At 34.1% G+C, this 14162-nt stretch overlaps 2 protein-coding genes across 3 annotated transcripts; one reads left to right on the plus strand and one right to left on the minus strand.

Moving 5' to 3' along the window:
* Positions 1-233: 233 nt before the first annotated feature.
* On the minus strand, positions 234-12450 carry LOC144847619 (uncharacterized). 2 transcript variants are annotated; one of them, XM_078704069.1, is made up of 14 exons: positions 12362-12425; positions 10103-10178; positions 9349-9553; positions 8825-8924; positions 8394-8534; positions 7938-8054; positions 7355-7515; positions 6803-7052; positions 6472-6597; positions 5961-6152; positions 5442-5689; positions 3324-5330; positions 2810-2933; positions 234-2465 (listed from the first exon to the last, which is right to left on the minus strand). In XM_078704069.1, the coding sequence occupies exons 2-14, from the start codon at positions 10152-10154 to the stop codon at positions 2082-2084; spliced, it is 4107 nt and encodes a 1368-aa protein (XP_078560195.1). In that variant the 5' UTR covers positions 10155-10178; positions 12362-12425; the 3' UTR covers positions 234-2081. The 2 variants fall into 2 exon arrangements, with proteins under 2 accessions (XP_078560195.1, XP_078560196.1); XM_078704070.1 differs by lacking the exon at positions 10103-10178 and having other exon boundaries at positions 12362-12450.
* A 578-nt stretch (positions 12451-13028) lies between these two features.
* Positions 13029-13874, plus strand: LOC144848735 (uncharacterized). The gene is made up of 3 exons (XM_078705601.1): positions 13029-13219; positions 13389-13574; positions 13767-13874. Exons 1-3 carry the CDS (start codon positions 13093-13095, stop codon positions 13796-13798), a joined length of 345 nt encoding a protein of 114 aa, XP_078561727.1. The 5' UTR covers positions 13029-13092; the 3' UTR covers positions 13799-13874.
* Positions 13875-14162: the final 288 nt, after the last annotated feature.

Genomic DNA, 14162 nt, shown 5'->3' on the forward strand with positions numbered 1-14162 from the left:
CACAAATAAGTATGGAAAGCTACAGAAGCAAAAACCTATTCCCATTGTTATTTGCATAGCCCATAGCATTGCCCATTAGCATTGGTTAAATTCCCAATCAAATAATCAATAGCTTTGGAATTGTTTTAATAGAAATATTTTCAAAATCATTAATCAACCATGGAGGCATACTCCATGAATCAACATAATTATATACAAACAAAAAACAAACACAATATCACAAAGTAAGGTATACTGTTTAATTTATTCCAATCTGAGAAAAATTAATTTTTACATAATTGTAATTTTGAAATACTGAAATTTAAAGTACACTCTCACCCACAGCGCAGTCAAAGTATCAAGTGCAAGGGGAACAAACATTTTCTATATTCATTACGGTATTTTCCAAACCAATAAAATATTGATACTACTGTATATACAGGGGGCGGAAACGGATAAAATATTATAGAACCTTATTGATAAAATACTATCTCCTAAAACTATTGGAATTATTTACATTTTATAAAGAATTTACACAGTATTCACAATTCACATATACTTAAATCAGAGACTTAAATAGCACATAAACAAGTCACTTTAAACATTGTACTAGAGTATCAATTTAAATCTTTATCAGCCTCTTCCTCTCTTTTAGGAATGAATGAATACAGTAGGAATATTATTATTGATAATGATATTTTAAGGGTCTATAACTGCATATAAAAGTATAGGAAACAAATAATAAATACCATATCATATTAATTAAAACTTATTTAATATTTGGTTGATGGTTCAAGGTTTTAATAATTAAAAGTGCTTTCAAACATTAAGTAAAGCTCTGTCTATCAATCTAGTTTGACAAAATAGGTGTGTCCAAATATGGTAGTGATATGCCCAAATATGGTTGTGATATGACATCATCATGTCCATATATGGGCACATTACATCAAGTTTGATAATGTAAAGATCTGTCTACACTGTCAAAATTTATGTGACAACAAAATGTGATGTTCCCATATATGGACATGATGACTACCATATTTGAACACTTTTTTTGTCAAACTAATTTGATGGTGTAGACTAAGAAACAATTGTTGTTCATCTATATGTAATCCTGACATCACAGTACCGCACCATGTGACTTTATCTTTTTGGTAAGACATAATGAATCGAAATACAATTATTTAAATACAATCTTAAAAATATATTTCCAAATGAAATAGCCATTGGACATATTAAGTATCAACTACTTATTAAAATTATATAGTACAAATATTTACAATTTTCTTTTGGAATGGTCAATGAATTTTTAAAGAAATACTTTAAATATTTGGAATGTAATATATTCCACAAGGTATCATAGAAATGGACGAATTTTATTGATTTTTTCAGCATAAAAGCACCATAGCAAAAACTAGTGAAGATATTCATGTTGATAAATAATAATTATAAATGGTGTCCAAATGAACTTCAGCCATTACCCAAACCTAAAATCTATCTAAAATAAATTGAATCTTTTTAGAAATGTTGATAAAAACTTTAAAACTGTTATAAATAGTTATTATTGCTAAACCCTGTATACAAATCTGTGTAATTTTGTGTATAATAAGCTTAAACATTGAAATTTCCATATTTACATTTTAAATGTATCATAATTGATAATGCCAAAATTAAACACCATTTATATACAGTATAGTAATTTTATTGTATGTAAAGGTGATTTTCATATTAATTCGAACATTAAAATCACTTAAATACAAAAACGTATTTTGGTGTATGTAAAAGTCTTTTTTTTTTTAATCATTTTAATTTAACTCAGGTATTAATGCTTTCTTTCGGCAATTCAATTGAAATATATTCATATACTGTACAATATTTTATTATAAGAGGACGGAATTATAAAATTGTCGCTCATTAATTAGGTAATGCAGCATCTCCTATTTATAATTTCAAAATTAATATTAAATTTTGATTAGCATTTCTTTCAGTGCTCCACTTTCACATTTTATGTTATGCTTGTATTGTCTTTACTGAAAGGAATAAAATAAATACAATAAAATAAATAAGATAACTTATGCAATATTTGACAGGTTAAAAGAATGTTATAAGTGACCATTTTGGTGTGTGTAAGACCTATGTCGGACAGAGCTTGGAACACTGCCCTTTCTAGGCCGATTGACATAGTTATATTGTCGGTTGTAACGCATTCCAAGCCCGCTCTCCACGCTGCTTTTCTCCGTCGTTGCTATGCTACCCTGTTCCATGCTGTCGAGTGAGACCTGATCTAGCATGACGCCCTCATCGGAGAAAGGTATGCTGCGGTTGCGACGCAACATTTGGTGCTGTAGAAGTCTTTCTTTGTCTTCTAAGTTGTGCAGTTCTTGTTCGATGTGCGTAGCTGGAGTCTTGTACTCACCAGCAGTAAATTCTTCATCCTTCAAGAGCTGATCAAGAAGTGCTTCTTGTTGGAGTATTGTTTCTTCCTCCTGAGAAAAAACCATAAAATTCATTGTGAAGTTACTTCAAGCTAAAGCTCTGTTTACACCATGAAATGGTTTACATTGATTTGAAAGATATTAAACCTGATGTTAAGATTTACAAAGAGAAATGTTTTTAGTTTAAGACATTTCTTACATTTGAAATATTACAGTGCAATATTCAATGCACACAGATATCTGGGTCTTGAATCTTTAATTTGAATACTGTATACAAGAAACAGAAACATTACAAGAAGATGAACAAAGAAAAACAAAAAGTTTATAAGATAAAGAAAACAAATTTAAGATAAAGAAAACAAATTTAAGAGAAAGAAAGAAATACCAAAACTTACATCCAATGTTAATTCGACGTCATTTAGTCTGTCCTCGAGATCTTTCTGAATTATCTCTTCATGTTCCATTTTAGCGGCTTCATAGCGTAGCCGCTCCTGTATCAACATGTCTTCAGCTGCCAAACTAAAAGATCATGGAAATTTATTTACCTACTATATACATCAAAGGAAATGATCATATGCATCTTTTTAACTAGAGTTGAACCAAGGCAATCCAACAACAGGACACAGACCTCACCTTGCCAAGTTAGGAACTTGTAACAGTCCTTTGATCTTATGTCTGGCTGCGACAAATACTACAGTACTGTACTATATACATATTTCTGTTAAGGGATTTGGAACTGATAGTGTCGCAGCCACAAATCCTTTGATCTCCAGAGCTTGCATTCTGTTGTTAGATTACCTTTGTTGAACATATTTACCACCCATCATTTCTACAGCCTTCTGGTACTGTTTTAGTCTACTTTCCTGTCATTCCATTTATTAATAATGTTGATGATGTTACTTTACTCACCTTTGTTGTTTAGCTTGTTGGAGAAATGCTAACAAGTCTTCATTCTCTTCATCGTCACTAAAGCCATTCAGTTTGTAATGATTTTTCACTTTGTAATCCTGTAATGGTGGTGACATGTGCTTCTGGGGCAACTTTCCATTTTGATGATTTTGTAAACCATCATTTATCTGAAACAAAACATCTGGTGAGATCGTGACATCTGCTGGATCTCCTGCTGGCAGGTTTGGTAGTTTTCTTTCCAAACGTTTTTCTTTCTCTTTAGATTTCTCTGCCAGACTATCTATTAAAACTCTCTGCGATTCCCGCTCTTCCATTAATTTGTCCTGTAAAAGTAACTCTTGTAATGATATTCTTTCTCTTTCAACTTCGAAATCTGCCAACTCATCTTCAGTTAAAGTCCTACCATCTTTTGGAACTAGGTCTGATAAGTGTCCAGTCTTCTCGTTCATCAGAGAAGATGGAAGACTATTCTGACGACGTAGTGTACGATTTTCTTGAGGCGTCAACTTTGTTGGGCTCTCACGATCTCGAATTGGAAGACTAGAATTTAAGAATGCTATCGATCGATCAGGTTCAAAGTTACTCTCACCAGTGTCTGTCAAGAATGGTATCATAGGTATCGTAAGTCCAAGTGTGCCACGCAATGGTGAGCTACCACCACTACCTCTGTCATCAGTCACATGGTTTTGAACGTCTGAAGGACTTTGTCCAGACTGGTAGTGAACAGGACTTGAGTCCTCTGTTTTTGTTCCAGAGGCATTTAATTCTGACAATTTAGAAATGTTCTGCAAAACATCACTGTACGTGAGATTTGAATCGCTGTTAAATCGACCAATACCAGAGTCAGATGCACTCGGTGGATTTGGCGGTGTAATTTGTTTTAACTCGGCAGCAGTCAGTGATTCAGAGTTTATACCAGATTGTTTAAAAGGAGTGTGGTGACTGGATGTATACTCAGGAGGGGATCGATAAATTAGTGCATTTTGGCTATAATATGCAGAATTTTGGACTGGCCCATTATCAAAACCAATGTGGTGATGTCCAAGGTAATCAACTTGAGGATCCAAAATCACTCTACCAGTTTTTGCTGGTCGGTCGATTGACATATCTGCTCTAAGTGGAGCAGGATTGGCAGAGAAGTCAGGTTGGTTCAACACTGGCATACTTTGTGCAAACGATTTATATAATGTTGGTTCACTCTCGTAGCCTAATGCGCCATAACCAGACGGCCATTGCCCGGAATTAATTGAGTGAACCCAAGACTTAGCATATGCATTACGTGGCAAACGTGAAGGAAGGACTCCTTCTAGATTGGCCATAACATCATCATCATCAGATTCTCCATAAATGCCATATGTCTCATCAACAATTTTCTGCTCGGAAAAACCTTTAACCTGTCGGGTTTGTTGCATTTGTGAATCTTTTGGCGAATTGATGTACTGGAGAGAGAGATTGGTTGGTCGAGGCGCCTGACGTAAAGCTCTCAGAAAAGGTGAATCTTGATCAGCTGAAACATGACTTGTATCCCTGACATCAACTGTGGAGCTACTGTAATAGGGACGTTGACTAACTGGAGGTTTACGATACACACCTCCGTTTGTCAACAAGTCTGAATGCGCAATTGATGCTGGTGTTCTCTTTGGTTTCTTAGGACGAACACTTTGCCCTTCAAATTTGGGCAATGCATTAGGATTTCCATTAGCTGTACTGATTTGAGTAGCAGATTTACTCTTTGTTCTCCTCCTGTCTAAGCTACCATAAGACAATTTCTCTTGTTGTAGACCAGGGTTGTGGAGACTGTTACTATTGTTACGATTATGTCTTCTGAAGCTGCCATCCGGTGTATCACTAAGATGTGGATGAAGTGAAACATGACTGGAACTCTTGCTAGAGAATTCTTTTGCTTCTTCTCTTTTCAGATGATTCTCTTGCCATTGCAAAGCATCAAGTATGTCTTTGGATGAAGGAACATGTTTGATATCAAGAATCTTTTTCAAGGTAGAGCACCTGAAATGTGAAAGTAATAAGATATTAACTACAATAAGAATTTACTACAGTAAAAACACACTAACCAGATGCATTTGGTTGAATTAAAGATTCATTTGCAGAAAAACCAACCTGTGGCTAAGTAAGCGAGCTTGTCGTCTCAGTTTACCATGCATGATGACATCACTGGTTGCCTTCAGCTCTTTCAGATCATCCTGCAATGGTGCTGGATACTGCTTGAGGAATCTCTTTACATCTTCCTGCCATTCATGGATAGCAATTTCGCTTCTGTTCCTACGTTCTTTTGACTTAAGCTCATTAAATACATCTGGAAGGTCCGGAGGCAAGAACTGGAGTGTTTTCCAGTACCATTTAGAAACCTTAAAGATATAAGTAACTTATCTTATCTTATATAAGTAAGTAATTTTCTTTTGTTAAATCTTCATGCTCTTTTGTAGCTATTAGGAAAATTAGATTTCTAATTTTAACAATGGGTTGTTTTAAATGTCACGTAGGGATATGCTTTGACATGTAACATCTAGCTAATATGGTTAGTTGCCTGAATTGATTCTTTCAAATAGGAATTCTGGTATGATCATAGTCTTCTTAAGAACATTTTTTTTGTTCTTATCTGTAATTATTTTTATATACCTGTTTATGAAGATGGTAGAATCGATGAACTCTTTCCAACATAGTTTTCTTCTCCATTATAAGGTCTTTAAATTCTTGGTTTTGTTTCTGCAGCGTTTTAACTGTTTCTTTGATTGTGTCCATATTACTGTTGTTATTGATCAGCATTACATCAGCTTGCTGGAACAAGCCATCAACTCTAGCTAACTGGCTCTGAAATTTATTTAGATATTTGAACATCAATTGATTGTAATGTTTTAAATGTGTCTTAAGCTCTGTCCACACTATCAAACTAGTTTTAAAGAAAGTGTGATCTGCCCAAATATGGTAGTGATATGACATCATCATGTCCATATATGAGCACATCACATTTTTTTGTCACATAAAGTTTGATAGTGTAGACAGAGTTTTAGGGCTCCTCCAAAGAGTATTGTAATAACTGTAATAAACAAATAAAATATTCTTTCTCTCAATAATACTTTCACCAACAGATTGCAAAGGCATTATTAGAGAGAATTAACCAATTTACTACCTTAGCCACCGACAAACAACTGGTTTCAAAATGGCTGCAGAGTAGCTCTGCCCTGCCTGCGCTGCTGGCAATCTCGCTGTGCTTCTTCAGTTCATGTAGGCCTGGTCCTTGTAACCAATCAGAAACCTGAAAAGAGTAGTCTGTTGTCAGTACACTGTTTTATGTTCTACAGTCAACAGTAAGTTGTGTTCTTTGTATTTCCTGTCTGTATTTATCTATATTATATTTACAAGACAATACATTTAAAATATGTTGTTGCTCTCTTCTCATAGAGAATAGGCCAATGTCAGTTTATCCAGGTAAGCTAGGCACAAAATAGACGAAAGAATACCTCTTTCACATCCATTTGAAATTGGGTCAACTCCTCCGCATCTAGTATCCTTTTCTCTCCTTCCCTCCAAAGTTTATCGATGTGGCGCAATGCCTCTTGTAAGTTTCTATAGCAAGCTTCAATTGTCTTCTTTGACTGGACGTAGATGGGTTTGTGAGCCATGACATTGAATAGACGGTCATCTTCAGGATGTTCTAACCGTTGAATCAAATCTTCACAGTGGTTTAATACATGGTCTATGCCAATATCCCTACAAGACATTAATGAATAAACAAATATTACTCCAGAATCAGTGCTGTAGTCACGAGAAATTAAGTTGTGAGGTGGTGGAAAGAAAAGGGAACAATCTCTGTGCTGGCTACAGGGTTGTCAAAGACTTCTATGTGAAAAAGTGGTCAGGTTGAAATCTTATGAACCATACTGGTGGCTACGGCCCTGAGAATGGTAATAAAGTCATTTACAGATTGTTTCAGGAGGCAAAGAAACATGTCTGAACAGTGTGTCTATTGTACTATGAGTATTGATTTGAGTTCTACCATCTAGTGTACTTACTCTCGTATGTCTCTGTACTCATCCAACATAGCTTGCCTGGTCTGTGTTAACTGAGTGCTTTGAGTACCAATGTTGTATTTCTTAAGTTCCTCCATTCGCTCAAACCCAATTGGAAGCCTAGGCTGCAAAGCTTGGAACTTCTCAAAGAATGGCTCCACAGTCTGAAAAAACAATTTAGGTGACAATAAGACTTAAGAGTCCCAGGAAAAGAATAAGTGAAAGTACAGATATAACATGAAAACTTCTAGATTCAATTGGATTGAAGAAAATGTTCGGAGCAATCTTCAGACAAAATAATTGAAGATTATTAGATTACTATTTTTAAAATCAAAGTAATATTTTAGAAATTTTATTTTTTGTTGTTGATGAAAGTAGTAAATGACAGCTTATCACAACTGACTTTGGTAAAAAAATGTTTACACTATCAAACTAGTTTGACAATAAAGTGTGATGTGCCCAAATATGGTAGTGATATGACATCATCATGTCCATATATGGGCACACCACGTTTTGTTGTCACATACTGTAAATTTTGATAGTGTAGACAGAGCCTAAGAGGCCCTTTGTTCCTTGGTCTACTTACACTTCTGAACCTTAGCCAGGCTATATGGCTGTACTGTAAATATCCACCTAGATCCTCTGTCAGCTGACTACGATCAATGTAGTTATGCAGTTCAACTTCATCTTCCACCACTGTACTCTATAAAATTTAGGGAGTTAAACATTATAGCTACATGTCACTAAAACAAAATTTCAATTTCTTCGATTTTTTGGTTAAACTAAAGCTCTGTCTACACTATCAAACTAGTTTGACAAAAAAAGTGTGATGTTCCAAAATATGGAAGTGATATACCCAAATATGGTAGGGATATGACATCATAATGTCTATATATGGGCACATCACATATTCATGTCACATAAAGTTTGATAGTGTAGACAGAGCTTAAGAGCATTGTAATATCTGCTGGACCAAATTATAAGTCAGTAACGGTAGACATCATAAAAAGAAATATAATCTGTTTGTTGTGTCTTTGTTTACCTGAAAGAGTGGTGTTACCAAGTGTTTATTCTTCTTTTTCTTGCTATGTCGCAATGCTAGGATTGTTAGCAGATCTTTAGCTAGCTGCTTAGCATGAGGTTGGATGGCGTACATCATGCCAACAGATCCTTCATATTCAGCCTATCAAACAAAAATAATCTTTTAACAGAATTTCTTTCCAATACAATCATAGATGACAAAGAGTATTCAGTAGCATAACGCAAAAGGAAAAGGCCTCTGGTTTAGCACTCTTAAGGGGTCCTCCAACACTGGGTAATTTCATAGGGCTGCTTAAGCTCTGGGGCTCCTGGGTTTAACCAGTGAGCGCCCATAACCGTTAAATGCCACTGAGACTACTGTACAGTTAAGAAATAAAGTACTTTGCCAATTAAGGATATTTTAGTATTGTTGGAAATGGAAAATTGTCATACCTGTAAACTATTGAGGGCGCTTTTCATAATAGAAATTAGTTCGTAAGTCCCTCTTCTCATGTCTATCACAAACGCAAATCCATTCTTTTGGCATTGTGAACTGTTGAAGTAAAAATACGTAAATCATAAAATTAGTTTCGTTTTTCAATTAAATACAGTAGACTTAAACCATAAACTACAATACCATAAAAAGCTTAGATTGCACTGGGATCCAAGTTCGAACATTGGTAACATTTTCCAATGACATTGAGTAATTTAAGTTATAGGTTAAATTTACTATTTTCACATCCAGTGCGAACAAGTCTTTAGACAACTTTCAAAGCTTACCATAATGAAATCAATACTTTAAGCTCTGTTTACACTATCAAACTACTGTAGTACTGTAGTTTGAAAAAAAAGTGTGATGTGCCCAAATATGGTTGTGATATGCTTAAATATGGTAGTGAAATATACTGTATACTGTGTGGGCACATCACATTTTTTGTCACATAAAGTTTGATAGTGTAGACTGAGCTTTACTGTACCTGTGTAAGCTGATGAAATATGTGAGAATATGATCAACTCCACTTGCTTTTACACGTCTCTCTAGCACCTCATGATTCTTGGCCGGAAATGATATGATTGGTCGCCCTTGTTGATCGTGACCTCCCGACAGAACAGCGACCTCTGTCTCCATCAAGTCATCGCTGGGCATGGTTGCCACTTGGCCTAATCTGGCCAAGTCCTCATCTACAATGTAAACAATTAATTTTGTTTGTAATTTTTTGACTCACAGTATTCTGATTTATTTTTTCTTTTCCACCAAATACAAATTTGATGTTCTTTTTTAAAGACAGATAAATGTATGGATGGGAGCTGAGAGTTGGCTACAGATCACAGTATATTTTGAAAATAAATATGTGTACAAAATAATAGTATAAAAACATTTCAATATGAAAAAGTAGAGGTATTTTTTTAATACTGTATTTAAAAAAAATGTAACAATCTAAAAATGTGTATAGAAGATTCCATGACTAAAGTAGGTGGGTTGCAAAAACAAGATAATAACATTTCTTACAGTACTGTATGTACATTTTTAAACAGGTTGGAAATTGCTGTGATGTTGAAAAAATAAAATTTTGTTTAAAGCGGATGAAATAAAAGGTTTTTCAGCATACATACAGTACACCTCCACCAGCACAACTACTGCGATCCACATAAAAAAAAATTTAAAAGCCCAAAACACCAAAATTAGGGAAAAAAATTAAGCTGTTAAGAAACCACAGGTGAAATGAATACCTTGGTGACTTGTAGTGGACGCATGAAAGCGTACATTCTTCTTACGCTTCATGTTACAATGTCTGTGATTGATAATCTAAAGTACAGTATTTAATTAACAATGGTGTCAACTGTACAAGGAGTCTAAAAAACATTTCACAATTTAATTATAATTTTGTTTTCTTGTATTACTGTAAGAAAGCATGTTTAAGTTATTGGTAAATAGTCATTCTTAGGTTCGTACAGTATCACATCAGCAGATCGGGCCCCATTAATCACCATCCCGGTATTTCTGAGTTTAGGTTTTGGGGTTGGAATAGATATACTGTAGACATTTCTTTATTATAAAATACAATTATTTTGAATAAACAAGATCAAGACTAGAGAATATAATGTATAATACACTACAGATTTATTTTAAGACCCTATAAAATGTGGTACGCACCCGTCGCACAACCACCCCGTAAATAAAAATATTCTATTTTTGGGAAATAATTTTATCAAATCTATGTTACACTAGAATACAGTTACTAAACTAAACAAACATTTATTTTACATCGCTGAGTAGGCCGCTATTCTGAATCTGTACAGAATATCTGTTTAAACAATAAATGTACGATGATACCACTGACATCAATTCAGTTGACATTGGATTTGTGTAATTTGAATATTGACGTTTTTAATTAGACACACCTAAACATCTGTTGCAAAAATCAAATACTATTTTGTTTCATAGTGTCATCAGCCCCAACATCGTGAGGTAAACAATTAATGCAATATGAATAATCCTATATCAAATTGTGATCCGTTCATGCGGAAAAGATTTTTTATCGATGAGAAAATTCTGTTGATAGGATTTTAGTAGAGAATCTGTGCTACTGTACAATACTTCCACATGTACAAATATTGGGTACCGTTTTCTTTAGTTTTAAATTATTAATAAGATGTACAGCATTGTCCCCCAAAAACATGAAAAATTAAGATTAATTTAATCAGACTTTGAATACTGTAGTTTATTTTGTATTTTTAATATTTAAAGTTAATCTCTTCCATAAAAAAAACACGAGAAAAAAAAAATGTTTTCTCAAATAAAATGACAAAATAAATGGTCAAATTGAACCAAAAACCAATTTGCTGGCAGTCAATTTGACTCTTTTTGCTTTAAATTACAGTTTTTTCAGGTAAATCAATTGTTTTTTGATTAAATTTTTTTTCAAAGTGGATAACTATTAGTGATATTAAATTCAACAACAAAAAATGTAAAAAATATTTTTTCAGGGGACAAAAAACAATACATCTTTAATCAGTATAGAAAATAACCATGTGTTTAAAAAAAAGTAAAATTTATTGTTGTACTGTAAACAAACCTGACTTTATTAATATTTTAATGACCAACATTTTATTTATCCACTACACAAACTTTAAAGATACATAATTGATACTTCTTTTTTTTTATTTATTTAATAATTAATATTTTCATGACCAACAATTGGATCAACAAATTTAATATCAGACCCGTTTATTATTATTCATTTACCTGATTAAACCATTTTTTTTTAATTGAGAGTTAAACAAATTTCATTGTTGTTTTTTGTTTACTTAATTAATATTGTGTTTTTAAGAGAAATCATACATTTTTTTTGCCAAAAGTCAAATAATTTTATTTAATTTATTTTTTATATTTTGGAGGACATTAATATATATTTAATACAAAGACGTGATTTGACAATTAAAAAACTTTAATTTTAAGACATCATTTCAAATTCTGAATATTTTATACAGTAAATTTTAAATTAATAATTTTCCATTTCCTTGTACAGTATTTTAGTCTGTAAAATCTAAAACTATCTAGTTTAAGTTCCTGAGTAAGCATACAGTACATCTACAGTAATAAAAGTATACTTTTATTACTGTATTATATGAATTATGTTAATAATAACAAATTACATTTCTAATATATTGCTTAATACCTGTAATATTATTAATATAATGACCTATGACTATTATACTTATAGTGTTACCTGATTCTTCAATACAACTACACGATAGAATATTAATTGCATAACAATTTTCAAAGAGCTAGGCCCTTTTGGCATCGCTCTATTCTAGTCTGCTGTTAAGTACGCACTCAGTCAACATCTGCCCTACTAAGTAGGCCTCGGTCGTCTAAGCGGATAGTAAGCCCCAAGTTTTTCGACACAAAAGAACCGTATTTACACTACCCAACATATCAACGTATCTTCAAATTATATGTTAATTAATCTTGTATATAACACTTACCGTAATAGTGTTGTGTATTTTCCATTAACCTATATTTTATACTTCATCCTGTTCAACAGGTTTTTCGTCGTTGTTGCTTTCATGGCAGCGGTAAACAAATTTCAACGACCGCAAAGCTCTTTTACAAATTCTAATGTATTCGTTGAGGGCGCAAGTAATAAATTTAGTCATAGTCTAAAATTATACCAATACGTAAAAGGAACCAGTGACGCCCAAAAATGTCTTCATGAGGAAAGTCTTTTACACATATTCTTTGGTCTTAGCTAATTTAAGTCTTGATAACATTGCAATACGCTCAGTCACTTGTTTACCTCCCAACAATTACGTTCGTTCGTGTCCTGGACAACTTGATTAGATAGTATACGTACATCCCAATTCCCACGTATCTCTTGGTATGATACTCCTTCCCTGGTTTGTTTTATTATAAACTTCAGGAATTCTAGATTTTTATTTAGACACTCGCTTTATATATTATTTATGCTTATATGTTTTATTATAGCCCTCTTTGTTAATCATGTGCTTAACTTAACGCGTTTCCGGGAAGTAGGCCTAAGGTTTGCGCATCACTGCGTTATTGTCGCGCGGCGCTTCGTCACGCGCACTAAGCGTGGGGCGCGGCGTAGATGATGATTCTTCTGAGAATTGTTTTGCATTCTTCATCTTGGCTTGAAACCAAAACAGTCTTTTTAAAATCGCCCCTAGGCCTAGGCTATAAAAACAATTCGTTTAAAATGGCTTCTGGTATAACCACATTTGCTATCGTTGCATTGGCAGTACTTGCTCTTTCTCGCCAGAGTATCGCAGTGCCCGCAACCAGTAATCCGCTACAAGTAGCGGCAACCTTTTTGGATGCAAGTGGTAAGTATGCAACAGACGTATTTTCTCAGGCCTAAAAAAGCTATATTCCCCGGTCCAGTCCTTAGTAAAAATATGCCTATGCCGCGCCTAGGGCTCATAAATAGGGCGTAATTTAATTTTGCAATAAAAACTTGTTAGGCCTAACAAATAATTTATATATCCCTCACAGATTGTGAACTATTCGCAAACAGACGGCGCTTGCTACACAACATCGAACCTTTCGCGTCAGACGGTACGGACACCTGCTACCAAATGCTATCCAGCGTAGTGGTGACACCAAATGGAAACTATCGTCGGCAAGACTGGAACGCACTGAAGTCTTTTGTGGCAAACAAGAACCCAATAATTGCAAACAGTAAGTATGAGGCACCATAAGCAGCAAATTACACACATACATTTTAAATGTACACATACATTTAATTTACACAGCCACACACTTGCTGCGTATGGCGCCCCATAAGTAAGGACCTTAATGATATCGTCTTTGTTTCCGCTTTTTCTTTCCCGTAGACAAACCAGTAATTCTTCGTGATTTTATTATTTTCAGTGTTGTCGGTGATGCCCGTATCACTTGAGTAAGACGACCATCGATACGTGGTCAAGAATGACCCAACCAAGGATCCACAAGGAATACAAAACTAATTAGGCCTAAAAACTTTCTATTTTAAAAGAGTTAAGCTTAAATTTGATAAATTGTGATTTCTGGAAATAATAAATTGGAAATAATGTTATTTTCGTTACGATGGACCTTTATTTTTGTTTGTAGGAGCTAAGTGAGAAAATGTCTGCATGCTTGGTTCCAATTCCCACGAGGACGAAACGCAATGACGTAGACGCAGAGGTCCCAAGTTTCCAGAAATTTGTGGAATTTTCCAATTTTCTCCGAATTTTAATGCAGGTCCCCGCCTCCATACATTTATCGCGTCGTCGATGCGCACTGACG

This window comes from Antedon bifida, chromosome 7 (genome assembly GCF_963402885.1).
Source record: "Antedon bifida chromosome 7, ecAntBifi1.1, whole genome shotgun sequence".
NCBI classification, from domain to species: domain Eukaryota; kingdom Metazoa; phylum Echinodermata; class Crinoidea; order Comatulida; family Antedonidae; genus Antedon; species Antedon bifida.